Source organism: Aquarana catesbeiana, linkage group LG04 (assembly GCF_042186555.1).
Source record: "Aquarana catesbeiana isolate 2022-GZ linkage group LG04, ASM4218655v1, whole genome shotgun sequence".
NCBI classification, from domain to species: Eukaryota; Metazoa; Chordata; class Amphibia; order Anura; family Ranidae; genus Aquarana; species Aquarana catesbeiana.
Genome location: NC_133327.1, coordinates 614847197 through 614860419, shown reverse-complemented (window position 1 = coordinate 614860419; position 13223 = coordinate 614847197). Strand labels below are relative to the sequence as shown.

The 13223-nt window shown below is 41.0% G+C and overlaps 1 protein-coding gene across 1 annotated transcript in view; it reads right to left on the bottom strand.

Annotated features, from left to right (window-relative positions):
* The window catches only part of JAG1 (jagged canonical Notch ligand 1), an 82052-nt gene that overhangs the window by 18791 nt on the left and 50038 nt on the right, over window positions 1–13223 (bottom strand). The window contains exons 6-15 of the mRNA XM_073628267.1: window positions 12506–12636; window positions 11069–11188; window positions 10040–10153; window positions 9685–9798; window positions 5356–5469; window positions 3948–3994; window positions 2640–2813; window positions 2010–2160; window positions 735–899; window positions 45–158 (exon numbers count right to left, since the gene is read on the bottom strand). Of these exons, the coding sequence (XP_073484368.1) occupies window positions 45–158; window positions 735–899; window positions 2010–2160; window positions 2640–2813; window positions 3948–3994; window positions 5356–5469; window positions 9685–9798; window positions 10040–10153; window positions 11069–11188; window positions 12506–12636 (1244 nt within the window). The remainder of the gene's footprint in view (window positions 1–44; window positions 159–734; window positions 900–2009; window positions 2161–2639; window positions 2814–3947; window positions 3995–5355; window positions 5470–9684; window positions 9799–10039; window positions 10154–11068; window positions 11189–12505; window positions 12637–13223) is intronic.

The following is a 13223-nucleotide window of genomic DNA, read 5'->3' as shown; positions in this document are numbered from 1 at the left end:
GTGGATTAACAGTATAACATGCCAATCCAGATAAGCAAACTCACCTATTTCGCAGTAGGTTCCCTCCCATCCTTCACTACAAATACATTTGAAGGAGTTCACCCCATCAATGCATGTTCCTCCATTCTTACATGGGCTGCTTTCACAGTCATTGATGTCTACAAGAACAAGTAGGTCAATTAGGCACAACATAGAATACACACATTCACAAGAACTGCTGCAGGCAACAAACAGTGGTAGTAACAATATAGAGGTGTATGCAATAATAACTGATGACAAATCTGAAATCATCAGCCCCTGTCCTGAAGGAGCTTACAATCTAAGGTCTCTAACTCACATTCACAAACTAGGACCAGTTTAGACAGGAGCCAATTAACCTACCAGGTGGTCTTTGGAGTGTGGGAGGAAAACCACACATGCACAGGGAGAACATGCAAACTCCAGGCAGGTGGTGTAATTGTTGGGATTCAAACAAACGACCTACTACTGCCAGGCAGAAGTGCTAACCATTGTACTGCCCGCTAATAAAAATAGGCGATAATAAGAGGCTGGCTAAAGCATTGAGCATGTTGGTATGTTACGGTTTGCAATAAAAGGGTTACCCGGGTTTGCAATAAAAGGGTTACCCGGGTATGGTCTGGGACTTTGCTTAGGTAACTCATAAAAAGAATGTGTTTCTTGTACTCTGCAATCACAAGGGTATACCTTGAAATGAGGTATGGTGGACCACTTACTTTCATGACAGTATGCGCCAGTGAAGCCCTTGTTGCACTCGCAGGTAAATTTGCCTCCAGGTTGGCTCTTGCATTTGCCATGTGGTCCACACACATTGGAGGAAATGTACCTCACACCCTCTGGGGTATTGTTGGAAGCCACTGCAACTGTACAGCTGTCAATCACTGAAAGTGGGGAGAAGACCAGAAAGAATCATGATTTTTTTTATTTTTAAGATAACGAATAATTTCCAAACTTACAATTTGACTTTTTGTTTTAAATAGGAGTGGACAGGGATCAGAACCCCTGTGTCAGGTCTTTATTGCCATCTGTGCCCTCTGTTAAGGAGATTCCCCCTATTTGTCCTGATTATTGAATGTGAAAGCAAAAGAAAATTCCAAATTTTGGATTGTCTCCAGGAAAGTAATATTGTGGGAACCTGTGGGGGGGGGGGCAAGGGTTTCCCTTAATTTGCAGAGATTTCCTCTCTTTTCCCATTTTAGCTATGGAAAAAAAAAAAAAGTTATTAAATCTCCCCAGTGGGACACAGATTGCAAAACTGACAGGGGCTATAACCCTCCATTATTATATCCAAAATAAAAAGTACTACTTTAAGGCAACATGCTCTAACCCACAGCAACCAATGTTCACTTATCACTGGTCTGACCGCAATAATCTGATTGGTTATTGATTTCTGCACACATTTCAGTGCTTTGCTTACAGAAGCCCAGAAGAAGCTTTGAAAAAAAAAAAAAAATACACAACTAAATGGTCAACCAATATGCGGACATGCAATGAAAATCTGAAAGCGATTTGTGTTTTAAGAAATTGTAGGTAGTTTTTACTACCTTTATCTGTACTAAAAAATATGATTTCTAGGTCTTTTGATCAAACGTTTAATGCTCCTTATCAATGTCAAGCTGTGGAGGAGCTGCTAAAAGTGGAAAATCCCTTAATGTATCATTGTAAGATTATGCGTGGTTCTATAAGCAAGTCATTTTTACAATAAAGGTTTAAGATTTTTTTTTTTTTTTTTTTTTTAAATCTTGCATCACATTTTTTTCCTTACTTAAGCCCAAAATAACTCATAAAATGCAGCACACACTTAATTGTCGCTGCTCGCTTGACCTCCGCTCCCACCAAGACCTTGCAAACCTTACTACACACTAATCACTTAACTAGCTGGGCACAGCTGGATTTTATTATCACCCTGTGTGGTTCACCAGCGCTTTCACAGTCACTGCACCCATGAGTGCTTGCTGAGAGCCCAGCATGCGTCAAGCAGCGGCACATACCTTCGCAGGGAGTAGTGCGGCAGTGATCTTTTAATTGCGAGCAGTTCTTTCCTTCGTAGTCCTCGGAGCAGTTACAGAAGTAATCGGTGGCGAGATTAAAGCACTGGGCTCCGTTCTGGCAAGGGTTGGGCTTGCAGTAATCTATGTCCAACTGTAAATGTTGGAGGGGAAAGCAGAAGCAAAAAAAAAAAAAAAAACAAAGGTTTTATTATTACCCTATTCAATGCTAAAGAGAACAGACTCTGGAATCTGACCTTTTCATCTAGCTGCCTCCATTAATTTTACTTAAAGCAGAATGCACAGCTCTGCACTGCCTAGATCTAAGGAGACATCCAGGATATAAAACAGTCACCAAAGGCCAGCGAGGAACATATAACCAAACTTTAACACAAAAACATTTGTGATCTGTTTAACTTAATGGATTCGATTTCCCTGGCTCACCCTCCACCCACCCCCCTTTTCCCAGACCAACACTTTATTGGCAGACAGCTGTAAGGAGTATGACTATGTAGCAAGCCTCACTGAACATAAGGTATTTGGTGTACAAATCATTAGAAGAAAAAAAAAAAAAAGGGGGGGGCTGTTGGTCTTAGAACAATCCAGGAAGGTTTGCATTTCACCAGCGCTCACCTGACAGAGGTTTCCAGAGAAACCAGCGGGACAGAGACATTGAAATCCATTGATTTCATCCTGGCAGTGACCCCCATTCATACAAGGGTTGCTGGCACATTCATTGACGTCTTTCTCACAGCGCTCCCCTGCATAGCCGGGCGGACAGATACAGCGAAATCCATTAACCAAGTCCTGCAGTTGACAAAAGTTGAAACAAAAGGAATGCTGTTTACTTAGAATTAACAATAATGTGTTCGAAAGAACACAAGAAACATCCGCAAAACCACAAAATATAATATCTAAAGCCGTGGTTTTCCCTCCATTAAATAAAAAAAAACAAAAAAAAAAAAAAAAAAAACAAAAAAAAAAAAAAAAAACACACACACACACACACACACCCCAACAAAATAACCATTTTAAGCCACAGCCCACCCAAAACACTTAAAGGCCAACTCCATCTTTCGCATCATGTTACACCCATATTTGGGGTAATAAATGGTTCCCAGTAACTTGCACAGCCATTACAATAGGATCAGAACATCTTAAGCTTACTTACATTTCTTAAAAGTGAACTAGAAGAAAAAAAAAAAAAAACGCAGGTTGCCTGGTTGTTATGCTGATCCTCTGGCTTTAATACTTTGAGTAAGTGACCCAGAGCAGGTATGCAACATCGCAGGAATCCTTATCTGCATAGTAATTCTAGGTCAGTAGCACAAAGTATTGTGATCAGAGGCCAAGTTGCCTGCCATACAGTTCAAATCTCAGCTGTTTCAGCAGGAACCATCCGAGATTTGACCCATGTATATGGGCAGACTGAATGTACCAAGTTGATCGATCAACTTGGGTACAACCAGCCTGCTGGATTTTAAATGCGATTATTGCTAGCGGCTGGTACAGGCACTAGCAGTAATTACCATCTTCTCCAGACGGGAATGGCTTCCCCCACTGACCGAATACAATGGCTCAGCGGAAGGGATTCCTCTGTTAACACTGTCTGTACTGATGGGGGAACCCAGCGAATTTAATTAGCTCTGTGTATGGCCTGCATTACAGCCAAGGAGCTAGCATTTTAAAGGAGAAGTTAGAATCCAGTATTAAATGACAAGTTTGCTTTACTGTAACAGGTGAAGCAAGATTCCCTTGCTATATTCCATGTAGGATGAGCTGAGGGGAGTAAGCTGTGAACTCCAGCTGAGATATCTTACTGGTGGATTGCCCAAGAGATAAAATAAGCCATTCGGGCGATTCAAGTGCTTTGCATCCCTTGCAACCAAAGCATATTCACTTTAAATGAACATAAGGAAGAAAAATATATAATTTACATACCCTGCAAGTTCCCCCATGCTGGCACTGGTCGATGCAATCGTTGATATCTAGACGAGGGACAGACGAGAGCAGAAACTATATAAATACTACACAAAAGACACTTGAGATTGTGGATCATTTAAAACTATACACACTTGAAATGATGCTGAAAAAAGTGTAAACCTCTATAACTGCAGTTAGATAGAGCTTTTGTTGAGTTTCCTGCATCCTTTCCTTTAGATAAGGTTATTTTAAAGGGTGGGGACCTTGAAGCAATTCTTCCAGGAGTTTGCTAAAAACTTCACATCATTGTTTTCGCCATGTTATCAGAACGTGACCATACTACAGACTAATAAGTTTGATAAAATTGTATATTTTCTTTCCAGGCAGACAACTCCCTTTTTCCTTAAATTATATCAACTGATTTAGATGTTCTAGTTTTTGAGAGGGAGGGGGCATTAGTCTTAAAATAGGTCTAGGTTAAATCTTGATGTTCCTTTGCTTACAATTGCAGATTGGTTTCCTCTGTACAGAAGTTATGTCTACTGGCACAGCCATCATGCAACCTGCTTGCTGAATGGTGGCCCCTGGTTGGAAACTTTCCTATCCTGGATCCAATTACCTTGATCAGAAAAGGCACTATGAAGTACCCATTTACATGGTTAGGAGGTGAACCATTAAATGGACATGCCCTGGCTTATTTTAAAACGTCTGCCTCCTCGGAGGACAAAAGGTGTACAGATCATGTGGTACTCATTAAAGCCAATTAGAAGAGGATTACACAGTTTTCAAGCAGCAGTTATGTCTCAGCAAACCATTGAACACATAGCCCAAGTTGGCACGCAGACAAGTAAAGGTCATTGGGAAGCATTGGCCAGGGTGCTATATTGTATGAGGATGACGGTTTATGTGTTGCCAGTAGGAGAGGAAATGTCACAGAAGATCGGGGAATGACTGTACCCTATGATTTCTGGATATACCGGTGTGATTTTTCCTTTGGTTTTTTGGCCAATTTGAGGATAGCTATTCTGTCTGGCATCACCCGTTATTTGGTTAAGCCATTGGAGACAGACCTCATTGATGGAAGATTGTGATATTGTCTTATCATTGGTCCTTGGCCAGGTGGACTCCATCCAGATGATATTTATTGGCACATTCATTCAAGCAAGTGGATCCTGAAGCAGCAAGCTATATATGAAACGCGTCGATCCACCATACCACTTTGGGAGAGATGAATACATCATGTCTGTGCTATAGTAGATATGGCGATTTCATGGTTGAGGAGTTTAACCAAATTTGAATGTTATAATAAAGCTAACTTTTACGTATATGTGTTGTGGCACATTTAAAGTCCCTATGTTCCATCCCCCACCAAGTTTTGTGGTAGGGTGGTTGGAACAATATTAAGTCATTGGGAAGCTATACTTACTGATGTCACAATTTTGACCCGTCCAGCCAGGGATGCAGTCGCAATAGTAGCCGCCAATGAGGTTTCTGCAAGAATTTGCATTTACACAGGGTTTGACTTCGCACTCGTTTGCATCTTACAAGGAAGAAAAATAAAAATAAATTGGTTAGTTGTCTAAACCTCAGATACTAGAAAATAGCATTCCAGGTGTTGTAAAACCTAGCCACATTTTCCAGTGTAGTCTTATCAGATTCCTCCATCCAATAAAATAACCTGCAGCTTCATAGTCTGTGGGTCTGGTCTTTAATTCACAGTCAGTCAATCTCCAACCCAAGCGGTAGAGGATTCAAAGTGGTTGTAAACCTCAGACATGAAATATGAACAAAGCATATCCCTCTATAGTGTGTACTTGTCTCACTCCAGAGCACCAAGTGTCATTTCTATCTGTTGCTTCCTTCCTCTGCTATCTGCATGAATCACTTCTAATAAGTTTTCCTGACACAGAGAAAAATGGTGACAGGGGAGGGAGCTCCAGCCGATTGACAGCCTCAGCTCTGTTCCTGTGTGCTTTGTGAAGGGGGTGTGTCTATTCCCTCCAATCAGCTCTCAGAGCTCTTATCACTGAGCTCTGCAGTGTGTATCTTCACCTCTCCGCTGTTTTTTCTGACAGCTCAGACAAGCTTTAAAAAATTCTGGACTTTGATCGGATGTAGAGAAAAGAAAACAGCTGATAAAACAGGTACAACTTGTGTATGAAGAATTGTCTCATCTCTGTGTATCACCTTAGTCACTTCACTGGCTATATGTAAGGGTTTACCACTTTAATGTAATCTTTGTCGCGATGGGGAGATCCTACAGTCCTAAAGGGAGGGTAAATTCCAACCTGGACCCTGAAATATGCATACCTATTGGACTACATCCCCTATTACTACTTTTCCAAAATCTCCTGTAGCGTGTTAGATTTCCATTTCTCTTAAAAACACTGGTCACTAAAGCCTGGCACGTTCCCCCCCCCCCCCCCCACCTTCAACCCAGCGGGCTGAAGAGAAAAAAAACATAACACCACCACCACACACACTGAGGAGGCTTTTGCTGTACTAACTATGTGATGTTAGTACTGCAATCTCCCCCCCGCTGAGCTATTGTGTTCTGGCAGTGGGACTACTGCCCCAGAACACACTGGTCAGTGCTCACAACCATTGGCTGCAAGCGCCAATCGGCTGCTGATGTTGAAGCATGCCCATTCAGGCTACTGTACACATGGGCCGTACGATGGCTGGTTTCTATTGAACCGGCTGATATTCGGCCCATGTGTACCAGCCCTAAAGTGGTAGTAAACAGCGCTTTGTGATTTTTACCTACAGGTAAGCCTATAATAAAGGCTTACCCGTAGGTAAAATTAATATCTTCTAAACTGTGCACATTTAGGAGATATTCACCCTGGATGCAGCTGGTGACTTCACCGGTGCATGCGCTCTGAAGGTCCAGCATACCGTTCCGGACCTTCATGCTGGAATTGAGGGCTCCATCATCGTGGCTCCGGCCACGAACACCACTGGAGCCCACCAACCTGAAAAGACAGACCGGGGGAAGAGATCAGCGGTGACAGTGCGGCACTGGAGGGCTTCGTTTTAAGGCAAGCATTTCATAATATGCTAGTATGCGATGCATACTAGCACATTATGCAATTGCCTTACAGGCTTTTTTTTTTTTTTTTTTTAAACTGCCGCGATTTATTACCACTTTAGGGCAAGTAAAAGTAAGAGTGAAGTTCCTGAATTTGGGAAGGCAAGAAAGACCTGACAAAGAAAACGTAGACGTGATATAACGTGCTGCAGTGCAAAGGGTACTTTTGTTAGACCTGAGTCACTTCTACGAAAGGGTAAAGGGTACATTAATAGCACTTTCCACATCGACATGCAACTTTTGTTTCTAGTAAAACAAAGGAATCTAGTTGCTGTGAGCAAGGCCACCCCTTTTATGCATTAGCTTAGGTAAATGCCCCAATAAGACAATGATTGTTTATACTCATGTCAGCATCTTTGGCCAATGTATGAATTTCAAGTTGCAATAGACTGTAATAACAGCTTAAAGCATACAGTTCAATATATGTACACATATGGTGGGGTCTTCAACTTCTTCCCAAGTACGTGAGAGGAAGAAAATAACCCCAAAAAACAAATAAGCTTTGTGCGTTTAGTTTCCCAGACCCATACATACATATAAGGCTCCAGTAATCCCAGGGCTTATTGTGTGCCTCCATCCTAATTTCCTATGAATATATGGAAGGGTAACCTTTGAACTGGCTTCTTCCTAGCCTCAGCTACATAGAGAACAGAAACGTGCTCACATTTGCCTGTAAGGTGAGACTTTTTTTTTTTTGGCAGACTTAAACCAGCTCCTTTAATTTGCTGGTATTTGCCCGATTGCTCATTAAGAACAGTAAGAGGCAATTGAGCATTGCAGAGGGGAACTTCCTTCACTATTGTCAGCCAGATTAGAGAGTTTCATAAAGAATGCAGACAAGTCATTCTTCATGAGATCATCCACATTTTGGAACCCAGCTGTAAACTCCTTGGTCTGTGGGAGTTGACACGGCTGAAAAGATACAGCAACTTTCCCACAGGACCAAGCAGGGGAGAGCATAGGCTCACGTTAAATGCTTTTCCAGAGTGCGCTACTTAGTTTAAACATACTCATTTATTTATGGTTCATGCTGGATCTCAACCTGCCATGGCTAGAGGCACTGTAACTAGAACCCCATCATTCTCATAGCATGGGGGGGTAGTTTTATGGTCAATAAAAAGAGGAAAAAATAAAAAAAATTCTGGGGTTAGAGAGAAACATTTCAAGTAAATACAATCGTTATACAGTTAAAAAAAAAAAAAAAAAAATACAAGACGACAAATACAGCTATTCAATTAACAAGTTAAAAAACCCATCAAAAGAAACCCTAGATTATATTGAAAATATTAGTCATTTTAAAAAAATTTGCAAGCTAAAATTAGGTTGACAAGAGCGATTTAATAATAAAATGCAGTGCAAAAAAAAAAAAAAAAAAATGAATAATAATAATAATAATAATAATTATAATAATATTATTAATAATAAAAAACGAACACCAAAATAATTGGCTGACAAATCGCCGACGGGCAATTCTACACAACAGGAAGAACAAAATAAAGTCATCAGCCTCTCCCAAGACTAAAATGGTGTATATGAAAATTTCCACTGATTTTAGCAAATGTTTACAATGAGCAATTTGCATTTAAAAGTGAAATATGGCCAAACCATACATCTCTTGTGGGTCACAAGAGTGCACTTAGGCCGGCCATAAAGTGTTCGAATCTCAGCCGATTCAGCAGGAACCTGCCGAGATTGGAAACGTGTGGGTAGGCTGAATGTACTAAGTTGATCGAGTGATCAACTCGGGTACAACCAGCTTGCCAGATTCACTTGCGATTATCGCTAGCAGCTGTTATAGCCGCTAGCAATCACTATCTCCTCCCGGCAGGGATGGCTTCCCTTCCCGGGAGAATACAATGTCTTGGCAGGAGGGATTCCTGTCAACACTGTCTTTGTTGATGGGGGAATCATGGGAATTCCTTTCCTGCAATCTATGGTTGCAGGAAAGTAATTTGTACAGTCTATGGCGGCATTACATTTGCTCTACTGAGACCCAAAGTCAGCTGACAGCAGGCAGAGCTGCTCTAAGTTATGGAAGGATCCCAACAATATTGTAAGGATCCACTCTGCTGCCTCACAGCTGTCTCTGCCTCCCAGTGTGCAGCTGCGAGCCAGTTACAGCTGCCCCTTTCCTGACGTTCCAGTAAGCACTGAACGAGCAGAAACTTCATCACTGCTCTCGGCACACTGAGCAGACCAAGAACTGATGGATCAGCAGTCAAGTGATCGCTCAGTTCATGGGCTTAGAGCCGACGTGGAACAGCTGTACCATATCGGTCAGTATGGATGTTTTTTCCAAACCCATACTTCTTAAAAAAAAAAAAAAAAAAAGAGAAAAAGAAAAACCTTTAAGTTAGTACATTTGAGGCTGCAATCACAATTGAGCATTTTCAGCTCGAAAAACGCCCAACAAGCAAAATCCCATTCATTTCAATGGCACCTGTTTACACCTGAACTTTTTGTCACCTGAAGCAAAACGCCCGAAAAACACCCCAAGCTCAAAAAAAGAACATGAGCTCCTTTGGAGCAGATTACAGGCATTTTTCTGCCTCTTACATTGGTGACCTGAACAAAATCGTGGTAAAAACGCGCGACTTTGAAACGCTCAGGTGTGAATGCAGCCTGAATGATCACATATACAAGACAGATAATTATGATCTTTACCTATTTGGCATGTCTTGCCAGTCCACTGGGAAGGGCAAATACATTTAAATCCATCAACCAGATCCTGGCAGGTTCCACCATGCCCACATGGGTTTGGAGAGCAGTCATCAATATCTAAAGAGATAGAAATATTTGTAAATCAGATCTCACACATACAAGCACACTTAACAAGGCAGTGCAAAGTGTTATACTGATGAGAGGTAGCCCATGATGACCAATCAGATTTTAGTTTTACAGTTAGTTAATAAAATTCTAACGTGTTATGGGTTACCTCCCTGTCAACTAGTTCCATAACTGGAAAGGTACATTTTATGTTATCTTTTTAACCAATTCTGCTCTATAACTGGGTACATACTGCTGGTACAGGTTGGTCCGGTCCATCCAGGAGCACAGCTGCATTCAAAGCCTCCCGTGGTCTCCATGCAGCTTCCACCATTGTGGCAAGGATCAGACAGACATGCGTGTTCAGCTGTATTGAAAAGATTAGAGCGCATTAATGACCTAAAAAAGTGACAGACATGTAACTAGATTTATAAGTGATGCTGGGAAAAGAGAAAAAAAAAAAAAAAGTTTTCTCCAATGTGCAGACCACCTTGCTGCACAAGATGTGACCAGTGCTAATGCTCCTATATCTTATTCTCATTAACAGTGCTTGGTTTAACACAACTTCAAACAAGAAGGAAATAATCTTTCATGCTAAGCTGACCTGATCAATGTGCCATAGCTTAGATCAGCTTGAGTCTGAGCCAGGACTAACAGATTCCCATAGACTTAGAAGACAGCACCGTCATACAATCAGGGGAGGTGGGGTGGGGTCACAGCAGCAGTTAAACTACGCCAGTATCAGAGGGACGAACACAAGACTTAACACTCGCCACAGAAAATGTGGAAAGTGTGGGGTTAAACCGATACCTTTTTATGGAATAAAGTGCAAGTTTTCAAGACTCGGTCTCAGAATCAGTCATGCCTTTTGCCCGTAAATATATGAACTATGGGGGAAGCTAAGCATTGCAAACATGTTAGCCTCTTTATCATGTCGGATTAAAGACTTGTAACTTATAGCAACTACATTCAATTCCAAGTCTAGTCTGGACAATTGAAATAGCTCCTGAAGTTGGCACATAAAAATAAATACAATAATAAAATATATAAAAAAAAAAAATTGAAATTTATATATATTTTTATTAATATACATATTAAAAATATATATATATATATATATATATATATATATATATATATATATATATATATATATATATATATATATATATATATATATATATATATATATATATATATATATATATATATATATATATATATATATATATAAATAAAATATAGGGCACATGACTACACTGAAACAATCTCCAAAACTGACCTATTTCACAGTTTTGCCCCGAATAACCCTCCGGACAGGAACACTGGTATTTGTCAGGGCCTGTGTTGCTGCAGGTACCTCCATTTAGACAAGGCTGATATGTTCCACAGGAGTTCAAATCTGCCAAAAAAAGGACAGGACATTCAGAAAAAAAAAAAAATCTTTCACTTTTACCAATTTCAACACCAGTTTACTCTCTTATTTTATATAAAATGTTTTTATAATTTGAGGTTCTAATACACAATACTTTTAGGCCTCGTTCACACGGAGCATACTAAAAACATACACCTGTGCAAGGCCGGGTTAACACGCACGGGGATGCACAGGTGTTCCATGCATCCCTGTGCAGGCAGTCCCCACTGAGGTCAATTGGGACACAATGGCTGCATGGACATAGTTGCTGCTCTCAATTTGATTCCAGTGTGGGTGCATGACCCGAACTCACTGCACCCACATAAATGTCAAATTGGGTCCAAGCAGCCACTGCATCCCAATTGATATTAGTGGGACTGCCTGCACATGGATGCATGGAACACCAGTGCATTCCCATGAAGGTAAACACTACCCTTGTATAGGTGTATGCTTTAGTACGCCAATCTGAATGAAGCATAATAACTCACAAGATTTCAACTGAGTTTTAATCAAACCCAAACTGGCCAAAAAGTTGTACTGATCCCAAGTTAGAAACTCATGTGCGTAACCCAATCACTGTAAGGCTGGGTTCAAACATGTGGTGGGAATCGAAGCTCCATTTTCACAGCTAATTGACAAAGTTGTTGATCAGGATCATGTCAGGATTGCATCAGCATCAGGTCAGGATTTTATCCTGTTGACAACTGAAGGACATGTGCGATTCAGAAGCGTTCCCAAAGTCAACGGGCCTGAAATCGCACCTGAGCCAGACCGCACTGCTCAAAAAACTGACAGGACTCTTTCACACAAAATCCACACTCTGGCTGCACCGGACATATGTGAACAGGCACAATAGAAATGTTCTTTTACATGTCAAACGAATTGGATGCGGTTCAAAACACATATGTGTGAACTAAGCCTTAGCTGTGATTTAAGCCTGTTACAGTTAACCAATAATGCAACCAGCACTGACCAACAAAATAGGTTGCTAGAGGCCAGTTGTTCTCAACCTCAGTCCTCAAGTACCCCCAACAGGCCATGTTTTGGGAATTTCCCTTCGATAAAATAGCTCCTCATAAATACCATGTCATTGATATTAATTTAAAGCAGCTGTGCAAAAAAGAAGGAAAACCTAAAAACCATGGCCCGTTGGGCGTACTTGAGGACTGCTATAGGCAACACAGATATTCCTTTCTTCCAGATCTTGTACATCAACCCAGTAAATGATGGAATGTGATAAATAACATCTTTACATAAGAAAGAAAAAGCTTTCCCTGGTTAGAGTCTGCTGTACGATTAGCATACCTTTGTCACAGAGCTGACCACCCCAATTCGTTTCACACAGACACTGCCATGGTTCAGTGCAAGTGCCATGGACACATCCCGGGTGAGGAATGCACTTGTCGCAGTACTGTCCCTGCCATCCATACTGGCATCTGCATTCGGGAAGAAAAGAAAGAAAAGAAAAGGTTTACACAAATCGCTTTCGGCGCAAAGGAATCCATCCCTCGTGAAGAAAAATGGAATACATTCCTTGAGGGTGTATTGGGTGTTTTCTTGTAAACAAACTTACCAGTAGTTTTGCCAAAGTCCCCAAGCCAATCTTTTCACAAAAGAATCACTGTTTTGAGAGACCCTGCATGGTGCCACTGAGCACAATAATACTCTATTCTACGATCATTCAAATGAGACAGGGAGGGTGGCTGTGCTCTACAAATCAATCTCTTGGCGATGTCAGACTGGACAATCAATTCTGCGTAAAAATAAAAAGTCCCACAGAACAATGAAAATGCTGCCTTCCTGTTGAAGCTTTTTCCCCTCGCAGCCTCTAAAGCGGTAGATGTACTGCACGCTTGTATGTGTACATATTTTTAGGTGGGGGTCTCTTGTACAAGGACAGCGTTAAAGGCCACTTAAAATATACTTTTTTTATATAGTGCCTACATATTCATCAGCTCACATCGAGTCATTCATGTCACGGCCTGGCCAAGTGGAACTTACAGTTGAACATCTCTACCACCCT